This window comes from Molothrus aeneus, chromosome 9 (assembly GCF_037042795.1).
Source record: "Molothrus aeneus isolate 106 chromosome 9, BPBGC_Maene_1.0, whole genome shotgun sequence".
In the NCBI taxonomy this organism is placed as follows: domain Eukaryota; kingdom Metazoa; phylum Chordata; class Aves; order Passeriformes; family Icteridae; genus Molothrus; species Molothrus aeneus.
In genome coordinates this window covers 6585116-6610000 of record NC_089654.1, presented here as the reverse complement: position 1 = coordinate 6610000, position 24885 = coordinate 6585116, and the positions used below count along the sequence as shown (strand labels likewise).

At 36.6% G+C, this 24885-nt stretch overlaps 1 protein-coding gene across 1 annotated transcript in view; it reads right to left on the bottom strand.

Moving 5' to 3' along the window:
• Nucleotides 1–24885, bottom strand: part of FAF1 (Fas associated factor 1) — a 145967-nt gene that overhangs the window by 65554 nt on the left and 55528 nt on the right. Inside the window, exon 8 of the mRNA XM_066555616.1 lies at nucleotides 3702–3788. Within this exon, the coding sequence (XP_066411713.1) occupies nucleotides 3702–3788 (87 nt within the window). The remainder of the gene's footprint in view (nucleotides 1–3701; nucleotides 3789–24885) is intronic.

The window sequence follows — 24885 nt, the reverse complement described above, 5'->3', positions numbered from 1 at the left end:
CAGCCAAAAAGTGTCATAAATGGTTTCACTTTGTACAAGAACCTTATTTACCAGCATTCTTAATTTCTATTTGTGCAGATGCCATGCTTAGTATTTAGCAATGAAACAGCTAAATAGAACAGCAATGCTAATTAGACCATCCATAAGCATTTGAGATTTTTTTTTTATAGCCCAGAATTCTCTAATAAATTCAGCTAAGGAATGTCAACCACATCTGCTCCAGCCACCACGGAAGGGAAGGTGGTGCTGTTCACAGGGGATAAAGGTGGTTGTGTTCCCAAGGGATGGTGCAGACCCTCAACGTATCAGTGGCAACACATCTGTCCTGCCTGAAATGTGACTGTTCAGCCCCACAGCAGAGCAACTTGCCAGTGTGCACCTACTGCTGCCCAACAAGTGTCCAGTGGCTCACCTACACCACAGAGCAGTGGAGTTACCTGGTGTGAAGTGAGGATTGAAGGTCTCAACCAACTGCAGCACTGTGGGAACAGAGCGTTCCTGGCAGCAGGGGGAGGTGGGATGCTGAGCTCACCTGGATGGGATCCCTGTGCCAGGACACAGTTACAACACCAGGCACTTCGTCCTCTGGCTTTGCCTCTCTCCCCTTTCCCCTCCTCAAACCTCACCCTAGAACTTTGACATCTTTTTGATGCAGAAATATGTTCCATTTTGACAAGCTTACTGTTACTTACAATGAAGCAGATTTCTCACTGCTTTGCTGAAATGACTTAAAATAATGAACCAATTGAAAAAAACCTGTAATTTAAATACCAAGGAAAAAAAGCAGCAAGAAAACCTCTCTCCTTCTTCCTCTACTGGGTGCTCTATGCTACCAAAAAAACACTGAAACATCACAGACAACAACTCATTCTACTGAAATAAATGAAAACCCTGGGACCTCATGGGGAAAAAAGAGTTTTACTGCTAATATGTAAAACTAACACCCAAAAAGTCACCCATACATATTAATAAAATCACAATGCTTCCATGTAAAACCTGTAACTAAAACATCACCTACAGCCCATCCGAGATATTTTTTTTTACAGCGATCACATATTTGAAAATTGCTCATTCCACTTGACTCTAGTGGTAACTACCAGTGGAAGTCTAGAAGTTCAGCCAATAGAGAAAAAAAAAAAAGGAATAAATTTCAGAAACGTTACTGAATTATTCTGGCACCCTCTCATCTTTCAAACTCTGCAATGCTAAGATTGCTACAAAATCCAAAATAAAAATTGAGAACATATTGTGAATGTATTTAAAGTAAATTAAAATTATGGCTTTTTATTTTCTAAGATTATTTTCAAACTTCACTGTATCACTTGATGCTATATGTGCAAAAATAGTTAACATTTTGAATATATTTAAGTTTTACTTACATAAATGCATTTAAAAAAAAGAGAATGAGTTAAAACTCATCCTTTTACCTTGAACTTTAATGAGCAGAACAGATATAATTTGTGGCATTAAAGTTATTCAGGCTCAATAAAAGCTAAAACTTGTCCTTGCTGAACGGTGAAATGAGATTTGCACGGCCTGTGTACGCCTTGTTTCCCACAGTCAAACTGTCACAGCACAAAAACATTCTCCTGCATGGGGAGGTTTTGATACCCATTTCCCTGGTGAAAGTGTGAGAAAGATCTGAAAGAGTTATTGACAATTCATACAGTATCCCATATTCCATTAGGTAGTACAAGCAGAGAACATATCTTAACTCTGAAGGGAGATGAAGCAACAATGTTTTAAATTACTATTGACTCCACTAAATTTCCTGATAATGTCAGAAGACTGTAGTCTGGCAGGTTCATAAGAGACTCAAGATGATACAGGAATCCAATTATGCCAAGTCTATTTAGTTGTCCTGTTTGCTAAGCCAAAGGTTAACGAGAACTGCACTGAAAAAACCTCCTGTGGTATTACAAAGTATTTCTTATGCTGCATAACATGCAAATGAAAAAGTATTTTAATCAAGTCTTTCTTTAACTCCTTAATTGCAATGGGGTACCCTACAAGACAGCAAATTAAAAACTCATGATGGAGAAAGTGATCTTTAAAATTTGACACTGAACTCAAGAGATCATCATTAATTACTCAAGTAATTATTACCAAATATTTCTAATTTGGGAAAAAAAAAGTTCAGATCACAGGAGCATAGATAGTCATTGCTATCATTAAATCTTTATAAATAGTAAGCTGCAGCCTCTAATTTTAGACAGAAATTAATTGTATTTTTGTTGGCAACACACTCCAGTCTGTTTACACAGCTGACAAGTTCCAGCGCCACCAGACTCGAGCAGTGAGCTTTGAGGACTCGTCTGCTTCAGAGCAGATGACTCAACATTCACCAATTTCATTAAAGATGAAAAGGGGAAAAATTCACCTGCAACAATGTCACTTGTAAAAAAAAGACTTAAAGCAGATTCATGAGTTTTACATATGTGAGGTGTCTTATTCAGAAGAAAAGGAGGGGAAAACTACATGAAAACCTAACAGCTGTGGGAAAACAGATTAGAAGTGTTGAGTTTCCAATTCTTTTTTGGGCTAATGTAAACTAATAAAATGTTAAAATGGATCCACATTTCAAAGCCTGTAATTACCACATGACACCATTCTGTTATTTCAGACCTTATGTCTATCAGCTCAGATATGCCCTTGAATACATGCACTGAGATTTACCCACCTTTCTCAAACTTAAATACTGTTTCTGCAAACACTGCCACAGATACCTTTTACAAGTACACTGGAAATTCAGACAGCTTTTGCCTTTTGGGGTTTTTTTTAATTGGCATAAATCCTTGACTCAGAGCAAAAAAAGGAGCAGTCATACTCAAAGAGCAATTCTCCCTTTACAAGAAGAGAGCAGAAATGGACAGGAAAGTAATGCATGGCAGATAATGGCAATAGTAAGAAAGCAAACTCCAAATCCATTTTCACTTTGTAGAATGATCAGCTTCAATAAAAAACTTATTTTTCTACATTTTTCTCAGGTCACAAAATCTACATACAACATAGCTACATAATTATTTCACCCTTTTAGGCATTTTTTAGTGGATTGGTTGGGTTTTTTTCTAAAGAAAGGCAGACCTCACTAGCTGGCACTGGGAACACACTAGCAGAAGGAAACTGAAAGACATGCTGTAAAACACACTCTAAGGATGGCCATGCAAGGAAGCAAGACTAATATCTAATGGGATATTGCAGGTAACTCCCAGAATTTCATGAATTTGTGGGCAATTCTGAGTCTGTGGATTCTGTCACTGGTGGTGACCCCTCACTGATTCCAGCAGGAACAACTCCTGCTCTGAAGCCAGGCAGAGGCTTGAGCATGAACTGGGTGAGCTAATGTACTGTGAAAAATATCTAGATGTGCACTCAGAGCATACATAAAAATCAGGACATTTTGCCTGAAGTTCAATCACCCAATAGATTTCAACTTCCAAAATGCTGTGCAGCTTTGCTTCAGTCTAGAATGGCTGAAATGAAACAGGAAACATGCACTGAATCTGATAGACAGGAATCCTTTCCCTGAGCTGCAGGCACCCAAACCTTGAGCATTTGTATCTTCCACATCAACACTGAATATGTGTGATGTTACATTAATGTATAAGAGACAGTAAATGCTACAGAGTGATTCCAATCAAAAATCCACCTAAAATCAGCCTTTTCTAGGGAGGAATGAGATGAGAAGCCAAGAAACTCACTGAGTCATCTGTGGCAGAAGAAGGCCAACCCTCCCACAGCTGGTGACGGACGGGGATACTGGTCAGGTCATACACATTCCTCTTCACCTGGAAAAAAAATAAAAATAAATCAGAACTTGCTCCAAAGAAGGCAGCCAAGGGCATTGTTTTCACCATAGCAGCAAGCTTTTTATCTTTTCTGGTTATTGTAATTTCATTGTCTCAGTTCTGGATAGATTTAATACATAGGCTATGCAGATAAAAATTTCAATACCATCAGTTTAAAGCTTTCTGAACATAAATATTCTGCACAGGTCAGTGTTTTAGAATCATTAAGATATCTCTCAATTTTTTCCTAAAAGTGGTAAATTACATGTACACATGATAACCTTTATGCTAATATTAGTTTTGTTCAGGAGTTTTTGCAGGGAGACTGACCTGGAAACTATGCTTCAATTAAAAAAAAAAAAATTACAACTATATTTTAACTAAAAAATCGAAACAAGAACACTGAGTCTTTAAAACACAGGATACTGAAATATCTATTAGCAATTCAAGTGGACTCCATTTTAGTGCTTCCTCACAGTGTCCTTGGTGGCTTTGTAAAGAAATGTTGCTTCATACTGACCCCACAACAACCCAAAATGTAACAGTCCTGACCTGAGTGATCACAAGGACACAGTTCTTGCTGGTTTCGTTTTCTTGCATTAAAAACCAGGACAAACTGTCTCTGTGAAATATTTCTTTTCCAGCTACACACCAGAAATAGTATTATTTTCACAACATAAAACTCTAAAGTGCACTGTTTTTAAATAACAAGTGAAACTTATTTACAGAAACATGGGATCAATAGGACTACATAATATTGTTTTCAAAAAGCCTTCAGAAGTAAAAATAAATAACTCGGAAGTCACATTCCTCAAATTCCCTTTTAATTCCAAAGCACAACAGAAAGGCATTATGAAAAAAACAGTATTTCCCTTCTTTCATTAACTCATCTGTAACTGCACTGAATTCAATAACATTCCTCTGCTATTCTAAGCTTGAAAGGCATGCTCGGGGTAAAGTGTTATGTTGGTATAAAGCACAATGCCAGACTGATGTGCTGGACAAAAGTGATCAAAGTTGAAGTAATTTTAGCCAAGGCACAAGTATTCTGCTGCATTATTCTAGCAGAATGACATCTGTTGAGCAACTCGTCGCAGAATAAACCAGTTGTTCTAGGCAGGCCTGGCTGGGTAGGGGACCATGTAAGACTGATTAGAGTAATGTTTGATTAAACAAACTGCTTAAGTTAAGATCATAACTGGATTTGGAATTCATGCCAAAGTAGTCCTCTTTCAAACAACAAGCCACAATCAATTATTTAAGATAAAATAAGCTTGCTTTTAAATAATGATTTGATTTTTGGTTTCTTTGATAATTAGAACACTGTTACGAAAGCAGGCTGTAAAATGTTTTAGAGATTAGAATATTTGCCAATTGAGTGTTGAAAACCCTTTTTCTTCATTAACTGACCTAATTTATGAAAGCAGACTGTAAAATGTTTAAGAGATTAGAATATTTACCAATTGAGTATAGAAAACTCCTTCTCTTCATTACTGACCTAATTTCAGTTTAAAGTGAAAAACTCCATGAGGACGAAAAAGGTCTAAAGATTTATATAAAGCAGAACTGTGAACTGCTCCTTCATTGGGCCAATAAAAATCTACAGCCACACTCTTCACACAACTGAAAAAAGTTAGCCCAGTAAATGGACAAAGTCTGTGTTAAGGATTTTACTTATAAATTCACTTGGCATTGAGAGGAGGACCGAAATTTTTATTGTGTAAAGCAAACTCTAAATTGCAGTACCATCCACTGAGCTACATTTATTGGCAAACTTTTTGGTCCTGCACTTTTGATCAGGTTGAAATACAAATTGGTGGCATTGTCTTTGTGCAGCCCAGAATGTCTTTTCATAATGTTCAGATGCCATGGTGACTGGCACATTACTATGGCAGCCACCCTTCAGATTATCATCTGCAGAATATAAGAGATCATTTAAAAACAAATTAAAGGCACATCTATTTGGTTTCACTACTCAGCTGTAAACAGTATCAATACAACCATTTAAACAAAAAAAAAAAAAAAGAAAAAAGTAGCCCATATATTTTAGATGCAGTCTTACTTGGAAAATAATGTATAATTTTTGCATAAAACCCTGCCTTGCAGTTATACATTGATGCTGGAAAACCATGTGAAGTTTTACCTTCAGCTCATTTTCACTAGTTTTAAAGGGAGTTAAAATATTAAACAACTCCTAACATTTTAAGAAAACCCATATGTCAAAGTAGCCAACATACTCAGAAAACTTCCCAGACAGAGTGTTACCTTCCTATCTTTCACTGGTTTCTTTAAACAGATGAACATGTTGCTTTGAAAGTAAGGTTAAACACAAAAGATACACTTTGTTTGCAGATATGAAGCTAATCCAACATTTAAAGTCCTGCCACATTCATATTAGTAAGGATAAAATGAAGCAAAATGTACCACAGGGCAAAAAGTCTGTACAAGGTACTGTGATAACAACAACCTTCTGGGGATTGCACTCAGCAGGAATAAGTAGCTATTTTCTCATCTCTGAATTAGAAAAATCTGAAACCTGCTCTCAAAAAATAAAGACCTAACACTTACTAAATTATTTTAAAAAATCAAATTTATGCTGAATCATTGAAGAACTGTCATGCCTGAATCTGTATCTTTGAATAACAACAAATCACAACAAAGTTTAACAGTAGTTTCCCTCAGGCTGTTTTCAGCTTATGCAGGTACAAAGTTAAGTGAAATAATGTACATAATGAACTTTTGTTAGTCTTATTATTAAATATAATTTATGCAAAGCTGTAAATTGGCTGAGATGCTAAAGACTGTTCCAGGCACATAGGCAGCATGAAAGACAGTGCAAAAATGAGTGCATGAAAGGCAGACAAAAGGAGCAATAAAGTCAGAGGACTGTGAGGAATGTGGAATGTGAGTTGGGGGACGCAGGGAAATGAGATCAGATGCACACAGTCCAAGGTTCCATGGGGTACTGATGGTACAGCAGAAATCTTGACTTTGACATTGGAACAGAGAAAAAGTCAAGACAAGTAACCAAAATGTTTAGGGGACAGCAATGATATGGATGGGACAGTGCCAGGAAGAAGTCCAAAGTAAGCAGAAGCATTTTGGTAAAGAAAGATGGAAAGAAAGGAGGCAAACCCAGCTGAAGTGATAGGCTTAAAGATTATAAATTAAAGCATTTAACATCTCTGCCAGGCAAAATTCCAACAGATAGAAAAGAGCACTAGGAATCTGGCAGGAATAGATGGGAAGCAGGGGCAGAATCAACAAAGTTTCTAAGCATGGAGAAGCATCAAAGGTGATACTACAGTGAATTTGAAAAGAGAATGATGTTATCAACAGCTATGAGCAAAAATTGGTTAGATTAATGGGTGATTTCAGTTAATTGTGAACTAACGAGAGTTATTGAAAATATAGAGATGCAAAACTAGAGAGAAGGAATCTCAGAATTCAGCACCTCTGCCACAACCTATTGCAATAGATTTGGTCCACAGAAACAGAAAAACACAAGACACAAACTGGAGACGTTAGGAGGGAAAATGACAAACCAAAACAAGTAATCCATATTTAAAGTGTTCTCATAGCAGAGAAAAAGGATTTGCATTTTATCAGGAAGAGGATATCATGAGTCAAAGGAGAAACTGAATTTCTTAACTTTAAAAGTAATTTTTAGCCAGCTCCCCACAGGTGGGATATATTCACATATACTAAAGCAGTGCACTGTGTGAGCCACCACTAACACCCAAACCACAACTCTCAGGTTACTTTACCCAAGACTCATTGAAGGGAAAGGTTCTTAGTCTGCTCCACTCACAATTTTGCTTGTGTTCTTATCTTTCCAATACGTAATACAATAAACTGTACTACAACATAAAAAAACCAAAGGCTATTTAAATCATCAAATTTTAATTTTAGTTTAAGTTTTACTTTAGAAATAATTGTGCAATTCTGAAGACATCAAATTATAACCTGCATCTCCTTCTAGCAGCTGACTGAAGTTTAAATTACAGTATGCTTCCAATTATTGAATTAAGATGTCAGGATTGGGCTATTTTTAAATAACAGCATCTGCTTCTCACAGGTTTTATACCACTGAAAGTCTCTAAGGAAGGCTCACTATGCTATTTACATTTACACATATTCAATTCAACTCTGTTGTAATCTAAAGGAAAAAAATACATTTCCAATGTAAATATTTAAAATCTATACTGAATGCAAAAAAAACCCCTCACCTGCCCAAGCCTGTAAGCCAAAAGTCAGCCATGATTCAGCACTTTTCTAAAATACACAGGAACTCCACTGTGTGTTTTACTAAAATACATTTTCTAATTAATTTTTTATTCCATATCTTTTCCTTTAAATTACTATTTTTGCTTTTAATATCTCTGAAAATATTCAAGTCTGCATTTATTAAGTTTTTCCACTTAGTAGGCTAAACTTTAGAAACCTTTTTTCTTGCTTAATGAAGGACAGAAATGCATTCTATTCTAACACAATTGATTTTAATTCAATATCCAAATTACATTACTTGCTTATTCTATTATGACAAGTAAAACAGAAACAAAAAAAAGCACCAAAACATACATAGCTCATGAAAGTAGGGCTCTCCTCCCTCTCAGGACTGTTTCATTTTCAAATTAAAAGCAATATGCAGTTTCAGGCCTTCCCAAAGGGCCCTAAGAGAACCTGAATGTCCATTGTAGATCAGGCTCATACAAAGCAGAATTCAACATAAATGCTGCTAATGCATCCAACTTTAAAGTGTGTGGAGCAGTGTTTGAACCCAAATAAACCCAGTTTAAACTATGTCAAAAATAGGGTGCATTGTACTGCAGCACTCAATAAATACTGGGTCATTAAAAAGCTTGGTGAAATTGCTCCAATTATTCAGATCTGGAAAATAATGTGCAATTTTTTGGTGACATTTTGCTGATAAGAGTTCAAACCAAGAAGATTAGATAATATTAAACAGGGAGGAAATGTATTTTCTGATGTTTCCAATTCCAATTTAGAAGAGAGTTTGAAGTGCATGAATTTTGCCTGTCATGGTTGAAAATGTGGAGTAAGACCTTCACGTACCTAGAGATTAAATTAATATTTTAATGTAAACACCACATTCAGTTTGAGAGATGAGACAAGGAGAAACTGGTAACTACTTTGACAGATCAAGGTAAGTAAATGCAAAGTTAATGTATTACTTGGCTATTATTTTAAAATGGGAGAGGGAGGAAAACTTTCAGGAGAAAGAATCTGTAAGCAGACAGTAACATTAACAGAGAGATGATTCAGCAAAACAGTTTAGTAAAAATATCTCATTTAGGAAAACAAGGCACTAAATATGAGGCACTAGCACCACTTCCAGAAAGGGATGTGGATTCTCTACTCCCCAGCCAAGCACTTACATCCTCATTCCCCCAGACTTACATCCATCATAATGTGTCATCAAACTAAATCCAAAAAAACCCTATTAATTCTATTTCATTTATATCAATTCTTGATGACTACAGCTACACCAAATAAATTCTGTGAAATACTACTGGCAGACTTTAAATGCCCAAAATTCAGAAAATAAACTGGTTTTTCCTTAGCTAGCTGGCTGTGCTCTGTCCTCTTGTCCTACAGCTGTGACACACCTTCCATGACAGCATCCACTCACTTCACAGCCTCACTGAGCAACTGTATTTCTGAGCTGCAACACTTATTCAGATAATTTTTGAAATTTTTGTCAACCAGGAGTTATCAGAAGTTCATCCAGTTTGGGAATGACCAGGTTATTTAAAAACTCATTAAGTGTAATAAGCTTCATTACACTTCATAAGTTTTTGCAAAGAAGTGTTGGCAGCTTCCTTTCAGCAATAGAAATAATATTGTGAATAAATTATTTTCATAGATTTCACAATTATTCATACTTCATTATCTCCTATTTTGTTAATTTGAGCTCATATTTTAAACCTCTTTCAAACCAACCCTTCTTGGATGTAATTTGACCTTTTTTAATGGATCTGTGCCAACTGTGTATCTCACCATTACAACCTACAATAAAATGGCTCATTAGGTAACACTAGTATAATCTTGGTTAAAACCTGCAAATTTTGAAACAGAAAATAAAAGTAAGGCTACAGCTAAACTTTACTGAATCTTCTGATGTGTGAACTTCTGATTGCCTCATGCAATACATATACATGTGTGTGTATCTATATATATACACACCTGCAACATAATCTGAACACATGGGTGCCCCAAGCATGAAATGTTCCCTCAAATACTTAGCAAGATACTTTTCCAACCTCAGCTTCCTGTCCAGACAATTTTGAGAATTAATCTGAGCTCTCTTCAAGGTACCAGATGCTGCTTTTTGCCACTGATTTGGATCAGCCTTTTCATGGGCTGATGATAAGGTGGCACATGTTAAGTACATTCACAATGTTATATTATACACTATATTAAAATTCTATATACAGCTGTCTGGCTGTCTTAAAAATGTGGGTTTATTCTCAATGCCTCATTTTTCTGACAGCATGCATGCATGTTTTAATTCTGTAAAACAAACAAACCCCTTTACTTATCTCCATCTTTAAATCCCTAAAATCAGCTATCCTTCTAGGGCAGCATTATTGCTAAATGCAAGGTACAATCTTCTGAACTTGATGCTGAAGTTCCAGGGTGCTGCTGTCTGGCCTGCACTGTGCAAAGGTTCAGCTCACATAATTATTATTATTCATTGCTTGTAGTGCCTAGGAGACCTAATTGTGATAATCCCCTCTGAACTTTAAACTGCATGACCCTTTGATTTTTTTAATAGAAGGTTAAAAGAAGAAACAAATTCCTATAGAAGGCGAAGGGAAAACACATTCTTAAGAAATCGGGGCAAGAGACATGAGTATTTTTAAAAAATCATTTTAGCAACACACAAGCATGAGTTTGAAATGGGGTATGAAAGAATTAAGAGTGTGAGCTAGCTGTGACATTAGAGATTGAAAGGAAGATGTGATTAGGGTTAAAAGAGATCAAACAACAAAGACTTACTGCCAAAACAATTTTACAAATTTATTTGAAAACGCCTTAAACACTTCTACTAACAAAATAAAACTACTGATAATACCTGAAGTTTGTTTGTTTGTTTGCTTGTTTGATTGTTTGACATGCACTGACAAAGAAAAGACACATTTTGAAGTCCTAGCTTGGTTTTCCATTCAGAAGGAATGGTCATTTGAGAAAATACCACTTATTAGCTTCCTAAATGATGCAACTTTTATCTGACCTCTATGCACATGATGAAAGACAAAAGGCAACTGCTCCTCAGGCATCCATTACCACATCACCATCAACAGGCAAAACGTTCAGTTGCAATATGAAGGGTAAATACAGTTTCTAATATTTTTACCCCCAAAGTCCCAATTCCAGTTGACTTTATGTCCTGAAATATCCAGAGATTGCCAAACACCTTGACACTTCCTGATCATGAAGTTAAGTACGTGCCAAGAGCATTAACTTTAATCCAAGCTATTCAAAATTGGTATGAAAACACAATTTCAACTATTAAATACACATTCTGTCCATCCTAACATCTCTACCAGAAGATACTGACTCCACTTGGTAATGGTAAAATATGAACTAAAGTAAGACAAAATCTCCATGCTTGGTGGGGCTTGGTCCCACCCTGTCCACATCACTTGTGCATATTTTCAGTTACAGCACAGTGACTCTTGTGGATGTAGTGAGGCTCCCACTCAAAAAGACATTAAAGATTGTTTCTAGGGTCTGAAACATAACTGAAAATGAGAGAGTCAATGTGATTCTTGCAGTGGAAAGATCTGTTAGCTTTTCACAGCTGTCACGTTCAGAACAAAAGAAAAATTTAGGCAGGTATATTTCTAGTCAAACATCCTCATCTTGATTTAAAAAGTAGCTGGTCTGCAACAGCCCAAGTGTAATAAGTCCATAAACTGGTCTTTGGTCACTTCCCTACTTGGGAATATTCAGGAGTTTCAAAAGTAATCACTCAAAACAATGGATGGTAGTAGGAGTAAGGAGAAGAATGGAAGTTATTGTTTAATCATAGTAAAGAGCACCATTTAGATACATGTAGGGGGAAAGAGGGAAAAAACCAAATCCCAACCAAAAAACTCCCACTTAGAAGTTTCTTCTCACTTTGATCCAATGAGAGAAGGAATCCTATCACCTCCCCCAAATCTCAGATTATGACTCCAAGAAATACTCTCCTGAACACATTTCACTGATTAACAGTTTCTTCCACTCCTACCCAACTACATTTCAAAATAGAAACTGATTCAGTTTCAGTCTTAAAAAATGCATAAACCACATTTGCTTCAGAGCAATCCTTATTTTAAGTGATAAGCCTACCCATTTTGGTGTAAGAAAGAGAACATCACAAAATCAGTATTTTCTTATCTGTTTTTACTTGTTCTCTAGACAATCAATAAAATAAACCTTTGGGAGAGGCCATATTTTCTTGTTCCTAGAGACAACATAAAATCTATTCCAAATTTTTGTAAATGGCCAATAATTATAAAGTATTCACAAGTTTACACATTATATGAAAAATAGTTTAATCTATTAACTTTGAGAAGCTAAGTACCACAGTCATGCAGATTGTTGGGAAGCACTTTCACATACAGAAATTCTCCAATACCTCTCCCTTCAGTGTTTTACTTCTCTCTTCCCTCCAGTTTTACACTTAAAGGTCACAGCAAACCCACTGCTCAGTAAGGAGAGATGGGCAGACTCACCCTGCAGCCCTTTTATTCCTAGGGCCAGCACACAAGGTGCATCTAAAAAGGAAGATAAGCCACAGACATAAAATGTATTGTGCATTACATTAATTTCCCAAAGCAAAAAATCAGTGCAAGGTGCATTTTCTCTGAACACTCTCTGGTATTACCACCTTAAAAAGAAGATGGGTCATCCAGAAACCCATCAGTAACTCAAGTGCTGACTTCCTTGGCTCACTTCAGTTGTTGGTATCAGGTATTTGACAGTGAAAGCTCTGTAGGAACTCAGCTCTAAAGTAAACTGTGACATCTTTTCTCAGTCACTGTAACTATGAATTTAATAAATTCTTTGATGTGGTTGTATTTGAATAGGTATTCTATTCATGTTATTCTGAATTCAAGTTAAACTATAAAACAATGTTCATTATGCTGTCAGTCAAATTTCTACTAACAAAAACATTTCTGGGTACTTCCTCCATTTCATCATTGTGTCTACCAAATCAAAACTTCTTTAGGGGTTTTTATATTGACAATATTCAGAAATAAATTGAAGTTGATTTCTGCTTTACTAGTGGAAAAGAATTGCTGACAAACCTTCACAGTGGGTTTTAAGAATATTAACCTACACACATCAATTACAAATACAGTTACTAATATTGCTACATTTAAGGTATATGCATGTAAGGTGCAGATTACACTATTAACAAGCAGCTCTCCTATATACATATACATTTTTAGAAAGAGAATTCAGTCTATTTAGCAATTCACTAACAAAGCTATTCCTTAGCTCATCCCTGCCATAACCTGCTCTATTCAGAAACATATGGGAAAAGACATTAAATAACCAGTGAAAACCATGGACTTCTGGTATTAGTGCTACACATTGCATACCCCTATTCATTATTCCACCTCCCTTGTTTAATCTATCATTAAGACTCAGTGACCCTACACTAAATTTAAAGCAGATCCTTCCTTCCTCCCATGCCTAAATTCACATACTTTTCTAGTTGGGGATGCCCTCAAGTATTAGCCACTCTACAGGGTTTCTCTAATCTCAGCTCTGAACTATGTTGTGCTATAGAAGCAAGAAATTGCTGGTTTACATCTTTAACTATGGAATCTTCCACCCAAAAAATCCCCTCCTTTACTTAATAAGATAGAGGAAAATCTTTCATGTAGAACATATTTAACATGTTTAAAAATTATATATTTTCCTCTATATGATGTAGAATACAAGTTATAAATTATATTATTTTAAAGCACTGCTTCCCTGAACTTCTGTCCCAAATATAATTGCATTGGAAACAATTTTAAAGCTTTCAAAATTTATTGTTACATTGTAGAAAAGCTGGACTCCTATTTCTATCCAAAGTCAATATGAAATAGGTTTCTAATAAACATATTTTTTAAAAATAAAACAAGAGAATGACCAAATACCAGATATTAGACTTGCTTTTGTTTTTTAACATAGGAACTAAAAACATACAAAAATATTAAAGTCTCTACCTCTCACTTTTAACTGACAGGTTTCAGTGTAACAGTAATGGCAGTACAGGTGAAAACATACCATGAGTTTTCTGAATGAGGGACAAGAATCTTTATTGTTGCCATCTAAAGTATTCACCAACTGTAGCCCTGCCTTCCTCTTCCACAATAAGGTGAACATTGATCTGCACCACAATTTTAAAAAATTTAAGACACTAAGACTATGAGTGAATCAGAGACGAAATTCCATTGAGTTGACCAAATGAGTCAGGCAAAAGTACAATCCAAATATAGATTTTTATGTCTACCAAAAGAAGCCATACAAATTTGTTTTGGTTTCCTGATTAATACTACTTCTAGTGTATTTAAAAATATTTAACCACATTTCCTCAGAAAATAGAATTAAGTCGAAAAAAGCAGCTGCAGCCTGGCCAAATAGCCCAATCTGCATTCTCTCTGGCTCTTCTTTCTTTCCTTTAAGTCTCTTCCCCAAACAAGTCAGCACTTGAACAATTACATATGAGTCATATGTACTTGTAGAATACAAAAAGTTGATGGGAAAAACAAATTAGTAAGATTCAAACTGTCAGGTTATCAGATAACAGAAAAATATTAGGAACAGTTAAAATAAACACACCAAGCCAAGAGCAACACTAGAAAACCTGAAGTCTAAGTTCTACACAGGTGCAGACATGGGAAGATGAAGGGAAAGTGTTACTGGAGAGTGAATATAAACAGTAACTGTGAAATCTATAGATCAATTTGAAGACAAAAATTATCTGGAAGCCTCTCAAGTGAGGAACTTTACAAACAGCAAGACTTTTATAAAGAAAAGAAGTGCTGCTGAGGCCCCAGTCCTGCAACCTCTGGTTCAGGCATTTTTCCTGAACTGGATTGGCTTCCAGACCTGGACTGCCTAAATTAAAAACATAAGTAGTTTACAACATTGAAGTCTACAATATTGAAATCACATTTTCCTTTAGAATTCCCAAATATTAAAAGAAAACTACATTATCTTGTTCCTCTAAGAGAAGTGCACACCTGAGTCTCTCTCAATGCAACGAGTTCATTTGCTGTATCTTTAACAGCAGCCACCTTCATGAATAGTCTGCTCTGAGTGACCCAGAAACACACAAAGCTCTTCCATGATGGAAGAGTCACTATTTCTTGAATATACAACTAAATGCAATTTCATTAGTGTTTTACCAAAACACTACAGGAGTTACCTCTTCTGCAGATTCCAGTCACAAAGCTCAACATTAATTTGCTGCAGAACAACAGAAAACTTAATGATCACTTCAGAAAATGGGCTAATATAAAGCTATTCTGGCCATTTTCACTATTCTATTGTGCAAACTTGTCATCTCACTGAAATGGAAAGACTTAAATTAAGGTTAACTTAATTAATTAAACATATGTATTATTTTCTCCACACTTTTCTGTCTTACCTTGACATGCAATTCTGCATCTATTAAATAAACAGCAAACACTATTCCATTTAATGAAAAAAATGTTAAATTACAGATTTGGGGATCTCAGCAACTCGTTTTCCCCAAAACACCTCCAGTACGGCACAGAATTAACATAGTCTTCATCAGATTTCCTTTATCTAAAATAAAACTAGAAACTATGTATTACAAAACAAGATTCACAGACAACAAATATTAAGATCTGAAAAGATCTATTCAGCTCAAATTAACACATTCCTATAAATCAAAGCAAAATTCATCCTCACATTCATTCCTGTTACAGAATTGTCACCTCAATAGCCAATAAAAAGAAAGAACTAATGAGGTATTTCAGTATCTCCCAAAGAAATATTTTCAGCTCTGTTTTTCTTTTAAGTGCTTGAAAGGAAAAGAGTAATGAATTGCTCCCACACAGTCTTTTTTTTATTCTGTTATAGCAACAAGAGAGTTACACCGAGTCTTTATCTTTCACATAGTCCCAGATATTTTTTTGTCTCACTGCAACAATGACAAAGGAAGCAGACCAGGAAGAACAGTTATTTATCAGCACCAGGGAGGTGCTGCCTGAAGCAGCAAATGTCCGTGTTTCTACTAATGGCTAACAGGGTGAGATGACAGATTTATTGGGTAACTAAGTGATAACTGAGAGCTCTATCCAGACAGCAATCCAATATACCTTGGAAATAAGTTTCCACAACAGACAAGGATCTAGACTTCTACCAAAAACCAGGTCATTCAGCTGCATCCTGTGGAGTTTCCAGGACTACTTCTCTCTTTTAGGATGAACATCCCCTGCTAGAGACAAGCAAGCATCCTCTAGTCCTGAAATCATCCACATTCATCAATGGGACCATGGATTTGAGATGAGGAAGAAAAATCTGTTAAAGTCCAGAATAACAACCAGGAAACTTGAAGAAAGGACCGAGATTTCACTGGTTACTCACCTGCACAGAGAGCATGTCCTGGACCTAAAGTGTTTCAAACAGGACAGTGAAATAATCACTTCTCTCATGATCTACATTAGAATACTTAGAAGAAAATTAATAAGAGGCACATCCAACAGATCAATCTATGTAACAGGCAGGCTGAAGAGACTGAAGGACTTGAATAGATTTATTAGCACTTTTTTTTTGGTGTATGTGGAAATAGATCTGCCTTGAGTAACCACAACCTAGACAGTTTTGAGGACATCCTCCCAGGTTGCTCCTTAGAAATTCTCCAAATCAATGGACACACGACCCTTAGGCACTCACACAGATGCATAAGAAGGGAATTGGCCTTTCCTGAAAGAAAGGCCAAAGAAAGAGAGAAGTCAGGAGTCTGATCACTTATTAAAGTGTGATCACCACCATGACACTGTGGTGTGTGAAGCTTAAGCACACAAATACCAATATCAATTATCAATTACCAATAGCAGCTGAAAAACATTTCATAAAGAGCTTGTGATCGTGCCAGTGAGCTGGCACTTACCAACCATCAGAAAAGGGTCAGAAAGCTATGGATGTATCCAGTCACATGGAAGGCAAGACTGATGACAATAAATTTGGTGAATTTATGTTGCTGACTTGTGTTTTTAAGTAACACATGCAAGAACAGCAGTCCTGACCCAATAAGAACCAAAAACGTTGAGTTACGTACACAGCAGGAATCTGGCACAGAATGACCTCCTCTAGCAGCAAAAACAGCTCAGTAACTTTAAAACTCTCCACTTGAATGCAAAAATAAAGGGTTTGGACATTTTTAGACACTTTTGAAGACACTTTTTTTTTGGACACTTTTATAAGTATCATCATCTATTTTGAATATTTCAATTACTTCCTGTAAAATCCTCTTCCCTTGAAATAAGAGGCCATTACTAAAGCCCAACAGATGAGAAGTCCCAGAAAAGGTTTTCCTGCAGATGTATCATGAAAATGAATTCCTGACAAGCAGCAGGAAAACACATGGCAGGGATGGCAGAAAGCCAACAAGAAGCTAAAGAGCTGCTGGTCATGGTGTCACACTGACAGGCATTTTAAATTGTAATTCCAGAGCACGAGAAATGGCTGGAATCTGGCACCAAAGCTATGGAGAAAATGGAGAGATGGGACTGGAAGGGAATTAAGTCACCCCTTTCCAAAATTTTCAAAACTGCTTGAAAGTATGGACTGAGAGATCAGCTATTAAATGGAAGGTCAGCTATGGTGGCTTTGGCAGTGATGATAACCCAAGGACTCTAGCAGGACTTGCAAGGAAGCTGTGAAGCAGGAAATCATTCAAAGACATCTGCAGTTCTGCCATGCACCTCTGGCCTTGCTGTAGACTCTGCAAGCATGGAACCAACCTATGCCTGAAGAAAAACCCTCAGTCACTCACTGAAATTCAAAAGTTCAGTTATGTGAGTGGCGAAAAAAAATCCTGTTTCTAGATTTTGGTATACAGGCAATGTCAGAAAAACAGAAGCAGAAAAGCAGGTGGTTTTACCACCACCTCTTTGAGACTGATATTCCAGATCTGATCCTTGGAAATAGATCATTAAAAGACTAGAATCTGGGATGGAGATTTTGAGGATATGCTAATGTCACATTATCTTTAAAATGCTCACAATTGCATGAGAGACATTAGCCTTGGGAAAGATGTAAAGTTACCCTGTAAGAAAGCTGCAATGCCATCCAAATGAACAAGATGAACAGTAGAAATTACAGCCTCACGCTTTTGTTTTTCAGTATCTGCCTCTGATTTAGAAGATCTTAAGGCATTTTTACCAAGCAGGGATAGAGGAGGATAGAAATGTGCATTTCAGAATAAAAACTGTGTAGAAATACTTGCAAATTAAATGCCTCTTTTTACTTTCATCAGAGCTTTCCTTTCAAAAAAGAATCAATAAAGCTTCAGAAGAGTGAATCATGTGCAGTTTGTTCTTCCTGCATCAGCATCAGTGCCAATTAAATTCTGAACCTTAAATCTTTATTGTTTCCTATTAGCTCCTAAGTAGAAGGAACACAGTGATTTTCTGAGATCCCAGGCTGAGACTTGCCACAGCAGCAGTTAGAAAAAAAAATGATCTTGTTTTGACTTGTCTGCTGCGTAAACTTGACATTGAAGCTCCATGGTGGAAAATAAATACATAATACCAAGATGTTAAATTTTACAGCAACACTTAACTCTTGTGACCACAATTAACACTCAGGGAGGGGGAAAAAAAAGCCATTGACAGGTCTGCCTGGCTCCTGCTTCTGCACTGCTTCCCAGGCTCCCTCTCAGCAGTGGCTCAGCTCCTGCACAAGCCAGGCTGGCACTGACCCCAGGGGCTGCCTTCAAAGCAGCACGAGGGGGGAAGAGGGGAGCAGGATGGCAGGGAGGTAAAAGCAGCTGTCAAATGACATTGACTCCCAGCTAGGATCCAAAACAGAAGCCTAAGAGCAAAGGGCTGCTGAGAACAGCTCATCCTCTCCTCCTCCCTCTCCCACCCTCAAGCTCTGGGAACGCCTCTAGAGGAGGGCAGGACATGAGTTCCAGAGAACAACAGTTTTGTGGGAGCTACTTCCTATTTCTGAGGCAGGACTGGCCTTAGAATGATGATGCTTCATTTGTTATAAAATGACCAAAATGGAGCATTTTGGGAAAATAAAGCTATGTTTGTTTTGCATCAACACTGCTCCAAATCCCTCACTCTACTCCCTGAGAGCACAGAACCACTGTTGCAACACTGAACTCCTCCAAAATACCACGAACCTCATGATACAGTACTCTTACATCTTTTCCAGAACAGTGACATTTATCACTACACTGGAAAAAGAACTAAAAGAAAACCCCAACAAGTCATAATTTCAACAGTGGAAGAGCATGGATAGCATGGGTAGAGAAATTAATAGTGTGAGCATGTTTCTATTTATGATATGAATACTAAACTTTCTAGTAATTTCTAATGTATCAAGGTATTACTTTCTAGCAATTCCTAATACTACATTTAAATTGCCAAGCAGTCAAAGAAGAAAGTGTAAAATAGTCTTTTTTTTAATCCTATTCCAACTGCATTACAGTAAGCTGGCAATGATTCACAAATGGGAAAACAAAAGTATGCAAGGAATTAACTTTTTTTTTTTTTTTTTTTGTCTGTGGAACCATCCAAAGTCAAAGGATGGATCCAAAGTCCTTTTGGTTGAAGAAGAAAGTCACCATGGAAAGAAATCCCTGAGGGGACATTAAAACCTTGAAGAACAAGCCAGCTTTTTTTACTTACTCACTATCACAATGAAGATAACAATTTGCTACATGAAATCAATAAAGACTGTGAAATCAAAATGGCAACCTCAAGAAAGGCCAACTAACTACTGACCAAACCCAACCAGATCCAAGGACATAAATGCCTATCAAACCGTAATAATTAAGTAATAAACCCCTTTAAATCAATATATTTGGAAGACTAATTCAAAATTACTTAAGAAACAGATAACACTCAGAATTAAAATACAGAGCACATAATGTGTAAACACTAAGCACAAAAGTTTATTAATTGTTATATACTTCTCATGTATTTGCACTACACTCATATTTCAAATGCAAATATTAATTTGGAGAGAAATACCTACTGTATATGCACACACTGAAACAGTTTGCTCAGCTATACTGCATCAATGGTTGTTTGACAAGTTATAGCATCACAAGCTGCTCATTTACATATTCAGCTACTCTCTCTGGTTTTTCCTTGAGAATAAATTAATAAAACAGATCCATACTAACAGCTTCTCCTCTGAAGCACAAGGATATTCTTAGTTATGCAAATCCAGTGTATAAAATTTATACCAACAAAATGACATCAAAATTGTAAAAATAATTCCTGTCTAAATCCTAAGAATGTGTAATATTTTTAACTATGACAATTAACACCTGCAGTAAAAATTTAGTTGATAGAAAGAATTTCCATTACATAGTCACATAATAATTAGTGAAAATTCAGTCTCTGAAATATTAATGTGCACTATACTGACACACAAGCACAGCTTTCAAGTATAATTCAACACACAAACGTTCTGCAAAAAAAGCATAAAAAGAACAGTACTTTAAAAGTTTCTGACTTACAGTATTTTTTTTCTGTATTGCATTGTAAGGAGAAAATAGTACTTAGAAAAGTTAGGCCAGATATTGATATTTCATTTAAACAAGTAGAAATTAGGCAATTCGTAAAAGCTGTTTTCATTAAAACCTACAAATTCAATAAAACAGAGGATGAAAGGCAAAAAAGAGAAAGCAGTACAAAAGAAAACATGTATGTGAGCAATCAAAAAAATTAAAGAAACTGAAGGGAAAAAAAACTGAAAAAGAAGATGAAAAAAAAAAGAGGAGAAAAAGACACTGTTTACTAAAGAAGCAAAAGGACCTATAGAGTTAAAAGTCAGTTGGGTGACTGTCAGATTTTGTAAGTCATATCTGAGTGATCCTAGATCTGACCTAAAAACTGACACAAGGCAAAAGACACAAAATGAGAACTGAAATTGATTTTCAGTTCTCATCTGATACCAATGTCGTGAGACAACAGATGCTTATTTCAGACTATGCTAAAATTATCCTCTACTTCAGACAGTTTGCACTTAGGCTGCAGAACAAACATTTAATCTCCAAGTTTTATTGTTCCTCCCTTCAAACTGATCTTAAGAAAGAAAATTAAACACAATGCTAATGTAGTTCTCTAAGAGAAAAACTGTTTCTTTTTTGGGTATTAAAAAGCTTGTCTTACTGCTCGTGGTGACTCTTTGCATGGCTGCTCTGCAGTGAGTTGAAAACACCCACATGCACTTTCCACTCAATCTTTCATTTATTTGTTCCTATTCCAGAAGAATTCCACCACCTCTGTCTACAAAATTATTTTTTAAATGGCACTGTTTCTGCTACAATGGAGGCTTCCCAGTGCTGCAGGATTTTAAAATACTGATTTGCACCAAGGGACTGATGTAGATCCAGCCCTTATAAAATGGAATTGCATTGGTGTTTCACTTCAAACACACTCCTAATCTTAAACCTCCCACCTGCCCAACTTACTGCACACTTCAGCTTGGAGGATGAAACAGTCTGAGCAGGCAAAACAAATAGGACTAAGAGCAAAGTGAAAGAGAACATGCACAATTTTGAGATTTCAATTAATAAGAAGCAGTCAATCCACAGGACCAGCTAGAAATGGACACTGTTAAAATGCCAAAATAGATAACTATCAGAGATCTTTCCCATAAATAGGTTTTCTCTGCAGACCTCCTTATTGCACTGTCCTCTGTGCTAATGCAGCCACAGCTGTGAACTGCAACTTGGTCTGTGGGAAGATTTAAGGAGGAGTTTCATCTCAGTTTATTGCTCTTAGCACACCAAAAAAAAAAAAAGAAACTTTCAGCTCACCACAAACCTCAAAGAATGATCTAGAGAATTTACATATTTTCCACTGGCCTCACAAGAGCTATCCTTGAAAAATTGATGTGGACCTGCCTGATTTGGCAGTTTACCTCCTGTGTCAGGGTGAGAAGTTTCACTGTATTGCTTTGTACTACCAAAAAAGTGTCCTCTTCCACTCTTCTGTTGTTGCTTTTTGTGAATATCAGAGCTTCTCCATTTTGTTTGCCTTAGTCCTGGCCTAGGCTGCCCTGTGGTCAGAGCTCTCAGCTGCAGTCTGGTCTTTTCTCTGCCAGCCCAAGGTCAATGCAAAGAATAAAAAAGAGCCAAGACCTTTTAAGCAGAGTGGGTGATAGAGACTGTTAGTTATAGGTGAAATTGTCAACACACAAAACCCTCTGCAGATTAATCCAAGCACTTCTTACACTCCCCACTTTTGAATTATTCAGGAATAAGTCCTTCTTGCCTTAAAAGAGGAACTTTGTGAGTAAATGCAAACAGAAGTTCACGCAAGACACAGAGAGGAGATGTTGAACTGAAATTCAGCTTACAGTTACAGAGAAATTAATAACAGGACACAAACACAGCTCACAATGTTTCTTATTTAAGAGTCACTGTGTTACAGTTGCTAAGTTCAGTAAAAGGTAGCTTGTCATCAAAAATGAATGAAATAAGACCAATATAAAACCTTTCTGTTTCTCCTAAAAGAAATTGCAGAGATATTTGGGGTGCCATGATGCTTTGAAGAAAAAATCTGAAATTAAGTCAGTCCTTGAGTTGTTGGGGTTGGAGTAGGATATGCACAGCTCTGCTGTGTGATACCAGACAGACAGACTCGCTGCTATTTTATTAGTACATATTTGTAAGAAGAGCTCTCTTTCTTAGATAGAAATTGTAGAAAAATAGCAAAAACTCCTTGCTCTTTCTACGCCTCTTTCCCTTTTTTTTTTCCTTTAATTGGTTATTTGTTTGCAATACTGTGAAGATCCTCAGCTAGTTTGTACTTCCAAATTACATCAAAATTTCCAAGAGACCTACTGGGCATTAGACAGACCAGATACCAGCCACTAGATAGAATCACCTTCCTGGGGACGAAGGAGTGTGAGAGTTAAAGTCTTGTACACCAAATCTCTGCTGTTTACACCTCCCTCCCCACTTTTCTGCACTTCCCATTAATCAGAGTTTGACCAAAAAAATTCTGCCTTCTAATCAAACCTAAGCCTTTTTCTTTTTAACCTGATGCGATTAATGAACACGTTCCTGGTTATTCACAAAGTTCTAGTTCCCTAAATATGATAAGAACAAGCAACATAATAAAGCAACAACAAAAAGCCTTTGGTCATAGCTCAACCCCCTTTCCAGGCAGCACCCCCCCCAAAGTTCTTTTCCTCATCTTTTCACAGGGCCACATAACCAGGCCCTGCTCTGGATGGCATTTTCTTGACACTGCTGGTTGTCCTACTTTACTACCTGGTTCTTTGGTTTTTAAATAATTTTACCAGTCAAACAATACTTTATATAACAGTAGCAACAGGAATCTCAGTGTGATTTTGTTTGGGGCAGTCATACACGTGTGGTTTTGGGGTGAGAAACCAGCTGGTTTGGGTGCCTCATGGTCTAAGGAGAAGCACATCAAGCAGAAACCACTGAAGCCAATGGTTCCATCTACATAAAAATGGCAACACTGGACATACATGTTGGGTCTTTCGGGGTTTTTTGTTTGGTTGATTTTCCTAGGGTGGACATCAAAACATTGCTTACTTAACCCATCCTACTGAGCACAAAAGAAGCAGAAAAATTATCAAGTGATTTTTTTTTTTTTTTTTTGCAAGCTCTGTTGATCTTGAGAAACAGAAGAGGGCACTGAACACAGAGCTCTTCTCCTTCTTCCTGTGTACAGGAGCAAGTCCTGCAGAACTGGGAATTAATCTTTGGTCAGAAGATTGATGATCTGGTCAAAAATGGGCAAATTTCATAGAGGAAGACACTTATGGTGTGCTCATGTCCTGTGAACATTGTCCTCAGAGGGTCCTTAGAGTGTTCAAAATCAACTCTGCTGATCTGACATGCAGGTACCCCAAACTTCACTCAAGCTGACAGATCTTGTGGCAGCTGCTCCTCTTCTGGAAGATTTGGTTTTCCTTTCCATTCTTTTTAAGCCCAGTTTGTCCTTATGGCTTTGTCTGGCTGTGTTTTAATTAGTTTGCCTCCACCATACCCAGAGGAGGCTGAACTTGAGGAACATCTGTAAAGTATTTTTATTTATTCCTATGTGACCCCAACAGTGGATGCAGTCTCAAATAATTTCTTGTGCCATGCCTACTGTGATGCTCCTCTGGTTGGAAACTGGGCAGTTTGATTTGCCTGTACACTAAATATGGATATTTTCACTACAAGGTTGTATCATTTCTGCTGTCCACCATCATCCTCATGTAACTTCCACCATCACTGCTTTCAAAACAAGGTAAGAGTAAGTTCACTTTGGTCTGCTAATCTAGGCAGGGAAAAATAAAAGTAGATTTGAGGCTTGGTACAAACCCAAAAATTGTGATCAAACTATATAGTTAATAAATTGTTTGTCTAAATCTTTCATGTGTGATGAAAGATTATTATCATAATTCATTAGCAAATTACAGACTTTGTAATGCAGGCAGTCACAAATTTGGCTTTGTATCAATCAGTTGAGACCAGCTGGGTAGAAATTAACACAACTCTGGGATACATAAAATGAAGTGCTCTTTCATTTTCAATTCACTGGAAACTTTGAAGGAAAGAAATGGAAGCCCTTTCAAAAATGTCAATTTTCCCTGCTTTTTGTAAATAATTCCATTCCACTGTAGAGATACAGAGATACAAATAAACATACATGGGATGTATGTAACTGAACGCCACAGAAACTGCTCAATCAAAATAAATTTAAAGTATATGAAAAGCAGTGCAGTTTAAAAAATCCTTTCATTATTTCCGAGACAGTCATACACATTAGAATTATTAAACAAACACAAAAGCTAACAGCCAAGCTACTCACAAGATACAATATTGTCAAAATTCCTGCTC